General features: G+C 52.7%; 1 protein-coding gene across 1 annotated transcript in view; it reads right to left on the bottom strand.

Moving 5' to 3' along the window:
* Positions 1-1,825: 1,825 nt before the first annotated feature.
* USP42 (ubiquitin specific peptidase 42) overlaps positions 1,826-4,350 on the bottom strand; it is a 56,325-nt gene continuing 53,800 nt past the window's right edge. The window contains exons 15-16 of the mRNA XM_011996664.1: positions 3,722-4,348; positions 1,826-2,159 (exon numbers count right to left, since the gene is read on the bottom strand). Coding sequence (XP_011852054.1) covers positions 1,826-2,159; positions 3,722-4,348 — 961 coding nt within the window. The remainder of the gene's footprint in view (positions 2,160-3,721; positions 4,349-4,350) is intronic.

Raw genomic sequence — 4,350 nt, 5'->3', positions numbered from 1 at the left:
GCTGCCTTGGGGGCTATCACTGTCTCCCAGCAGCCCTGGCTGGGAGCCCACGATCCTCGGAGCCCGTACCACACGCAGAATGAGCCCATTCACCGCATCCTCGGGTACCAAGCAGCCCTCACGAATCCCCTTCCCCGATTCGCTGAAATGGGAAGGCAAAACCAATTCTGAAATGTCCAGAATGTCTACAACACAGACAGCAAAGGCCCGCCGGCTCCCCATCCTCGCCGGCTCCCCGTCCTCGCTGGCCCCCTGCCCTCGCCGACAGTGCTGGTACCTGTCCTGGGCTCCGCCTGTTTCCCCAGCACTCCACAGGCAAGTGTGCCCCATGGGGCTCACCCCGCAGCCCCGGCTCTCTGTCACACACTCTAAGGACCATCTGCCCCTCAATCAACAATGCACACTGGCTCTGGGCTGCTGGCAGGGACAGGCCTTCCCCAGAACACACAGCTCCACCTAACCCACGACACAGCCGAGAAGCAAAGGCCTCAGGGCAGCCCTGATGATTCGTCAAAAGTCCCTGGGAGGAGGGCATGCGCTTCATACATGAATGCAAACAACTGGCGTTCAGGTAGGGATGACCAACTTTCTCTGTGAAGGGGCAAATAACATTCTCTGCTTTGCAAGCCACACAGTCCCTGCCCTGCTGCAGCCACTCGCCTCTGTCAGGCAGTGACAGCGAAGCCACCGGACAGCGTGCGAACGCGCCTGGCTGTACCCCAATCAAGCCACAGACACTGCAGTCTGAACTTCACATCTTTCTCATGTGAAACGCATTGTTGTTCTTTGGGATTATTTCCAACCACTTAAAAAGGTTAAAACCATTCTTCACTCCAAGTTCATACAAAGCCAGGTGACCGGCCGAAGCTGGCCGCAGGGCTGCAGTTTGCCAACCTCTACTCTAGGTCCACTGACTCGAGTGACATCCACTTCTAACAGGCTCACAGCTCCTCTCCAGGACCAGCAGTCACTGGACACCAACCAGAGAGGAAGTGGGGAGGCTGCCTCAAGTGCAGTCAGAGCACAGCGCGTGGCCACATGACAGAGACACAGCCCCACAGGGCAGAAGAGAATCTAGGACCCCTGGCAGTGACAGTCCGTGGCCCGCCACACCGTCTCTGAGGCGTCAGGCAGAGGCCGACGCCCGTGCTTCTAACAACCCAAGCAAGCAAATCGGTACCGAGCGTCAGGGCACACTCAGAATGCTACAGGTTTAAGGATTCAGGAGAGTAATGTATATACTGCAAAAGTATTTCTATCAAAAATGCTTTAAAACCAAGAGTTCTCGAGACCATCCTGTTTAACAGGGTGAAACTCTGTCTCTACTAAAAACACAAAATTTAGCTGGGCGAGGTGGCGGGCGCCTATAGTTCCAGCTACTCGGGAGGCTGAGGCAGGAGAATGGTGTAAACCCGGGAGGCGGAGCTTGCAGTGAGCTGAGATTGCGCCACTGCACTCCAGCCTGGGCAACAGAGCGAGACTCCGTCTCAAAAAATAAATAAATAAAAAAAATAAAATAAAATAAAACCAAGATTTCTGGTCCTTTGTGAGGCAAACACTCAAGATGCCCAGAGCCATACGTTCCAGGGCTTTGGTGACACACAGGTGGTGCTGCCCTCAGTCCTGTGTCACTTAGGCCTTCAATAAACGCTAAGGGTTTGGTGCTAAGGAGCCAAACTGGACAACAGCACCGCACTGCAGGGACGAGCACTGAGGCCGGACCCTGTCTGGCAGGGTGATCTGAGTAACTGCAGCCTCTGATGCCACCTGAGGTTTTCTATGTATTACTCGCCCTTTGCAAAGAAAATGTATTAAGAAATCGTTTCTATCTTCTTAATTCCAAGTATCTCCTCTTACCCTGGCCATACTCAAAGAGATGACACCTGTCATCCCTGCTTTCCATCCGTAAGTGTTTCGTTTTCTCACGGAAAGGTCCGACGCCTTCCAGAGGCGGGCCACCAGGCAGAGGAAAGCCGCCCTGGGCTCTCCGGAACTGGGCAACAGTCTCCAAGCTGGCGGCCCTGGGTAAGTGCAGTTCTGAATCTTTAACAAAGTCCTCTGATTTTCTTGAATGTCTCTTCTTTTTCTTCTTCTTTTTTTTGTGTCTGTGGAGGTCAGCGTCAGAGCACGCTGCTGAGAGGTCTGAGTCCTGCTGATGCCTGCAGAAGCAAAAGCCAGAGTTCAAACCACCAGCAGCAGACCCTGGAGCCTGGCCTTTACACCCGTTCACTGAGACCATTCACCACGCAAACAGGCACAATTCTTATCTAATTAACAACGTCGGCCAGGCATGGTGGTGCACACCTGTAGTCCCAGCTACCCGGGAGGCTGAGGCGGGAGGATCACTTGAGCCCAGGAGGTTGACAAAGCTGCAGTGAGCTACGACTGCAACACTGCACTCCAGCCTGGGCAACAGAGCCAGACCCTGTCTCAAAAATTTAACAAGTCTGCCTTCAGTATAATGACTGTTTCCGCCCAGGGTCATAAATTCACCAACTTCAGCTCCATTGCTGAACAGCCCCACCTCTGCTTCAGCTTTCTCAGGAACTAAAGTTGTTGGACAAACACTGCAAGGAGGATTCTGCTAGCTTTTCCCAAAACCAGTGGTTACTTGAAGGGAAAGGAAATACTGAGCCTCCCTCCCTCCCATGTGCCTGAGACACCTGGCAGCAATATTATTTTTTCCCTCAAGTAACCACTGCCTATTTTCCCTATGGCTTTTGCTAATCTTTTCCCCTGGTTTCAATTTCAAGAGATGTCAACTAAAATTACTAATTCTGTTCCTGCTCATCCATCTCATCACGGGTAAGTCATTTTCAAGACAATCACTCACCAATTTAGCTTTTTAAAAATACAAAAACAGGCCAGGTGCGGTGGCTCATGCCTGTGATACCAGTGCTTTGGGAGGCCCAGGCAGGAGGATCGCTTGAGCCTAGGGGTTTGAGAACCACCTGGGCAGCATAGCGAGACCCTGTCTTTACAAAAACAAAAAATCAGTTGAGGGAGGTAGCACATGTCTGTAGTCCTGGATACTCCAGAGGCTGAGGGCTGAGGCAGAAAGATCATTTGAGCCCAGGAGGTCAAGGCTGCAGTGAGTTACGATGACATCACTGCACTCCAGCCTGGGTGACAGAGGAAGACCCTCTCTCTTAAAAAATACAGAAACAAATTTCCCAATTGAATTTCAAGTTGAAAAATGGAGACAAAAACAAAGGCCGAGGAAACAAAGGTGTCTCAGATGCCCACGCTGGGCAGGAGGACAGGAACAGGAGAAGTGCACCTCCTGTTGTCTGCCTACCTCACAGCCACTGGGAATTTCAGGAAAATATAACAGATAGGAAAACAGAACTACATCTGACAAATAATAATATTAACACCAATTCTAAGGTCAAAGACTCCCAATTTTTCATTTATGGAACAATGCATGCTTACTCCTGGAAGAGTTATAAAGCATTCACCAAAAATGGCACTATCATTTTGAAAAAAAAGGTTGTTAGGCATTTAACGACACCATGAAATAAAGATACAGCTTAAAAACAGGGCAAATTTTTACAAATCTGTAAAAAGAGTGGAATCTCAAAACCTACAGAAATGAGACATAAATCAAACGGATACAACTACGGCCTGGCCCGTCACTCGTTCCTGAGTTGGGTGAGAAGGGACAGGCCCCACTGCTGACAGCGCCGCCAGCCCCGCGAGGAGCACAAGGCCCCAGGCTCACCTGGAGTCGCGGTCTCGGTGTTTGTCTTTGGATTTCTTTTTCTTCTTTGATTTTTTGTGCTTCTTCGCTTTAGGCTCTTCTAGAGGGTCCTTCTGTTCGCTCCTCCGGGCTTTCTTTTCGCCATGGCTGTCACTGTTTTCCACGCTGTCGTGTCTCCGTTTCCGTGACTTTACATTTTCGTGTTCGTGAAACCGATCAGAGAGGTTACAGTTGTCTCCAGCTACAAGTGCAGTTCTGTCGTGGGAGAAGCGGTCAGGGTGCGGGGCGAGGGCGTGGGGCGCTCCTGCACGGGGGCTGCCAGGGCGGTGCCGCTTCCTCTCCCGGGCCGGCTCGCAGCCCCTACGGCCCCGGCTGTGGTCCTTGTGCGGCCGCTCATGCAGCCCGGCCCGCTCGTGCTCGCGGCCGCCGTGGAAGGGCTTCCAGTCCCGGGCGGCGTACGGGGCGTACCTGTCATGGTAGTACCGGCACCTGTCCCAGCGCGGCCTGTCGGCGTAGAACTTCTCCCGGCCCCAGCCATGCTCGCCCTCGGTGTAGTGGTGTCTGACCCAGTCCGGCTCCGCCCCACTCCGGTGTCGGGAGTGGTGGTGACTGTACCTGCCCAGAGAGCGGCGCTCGCCGGGGCTGGGCCT

Source organism: Mandrillus leucophaeus, unplaced genomic scaffold, assembly GCF_000951045.1.
Source record: "Mandrillus leucophaeus isolate KB7577 unplaced genomic scaffold, Mleu.le_1.0 Scaffold521, whole genome shotgun sequence".
In the NCBI taxonomy this organism is placed as follows: domain Eukaryota; kingdom Metazoa; phylum Chordata; class Mammalia; order Primates; family Cercopithecidae; genus Mandrillus; species Mandrillus leucophaeus.
Note: the sequence above shows the minus strand (reverse complement) of the source record. Positions and strands in the feature narration are given on the sequence as shown.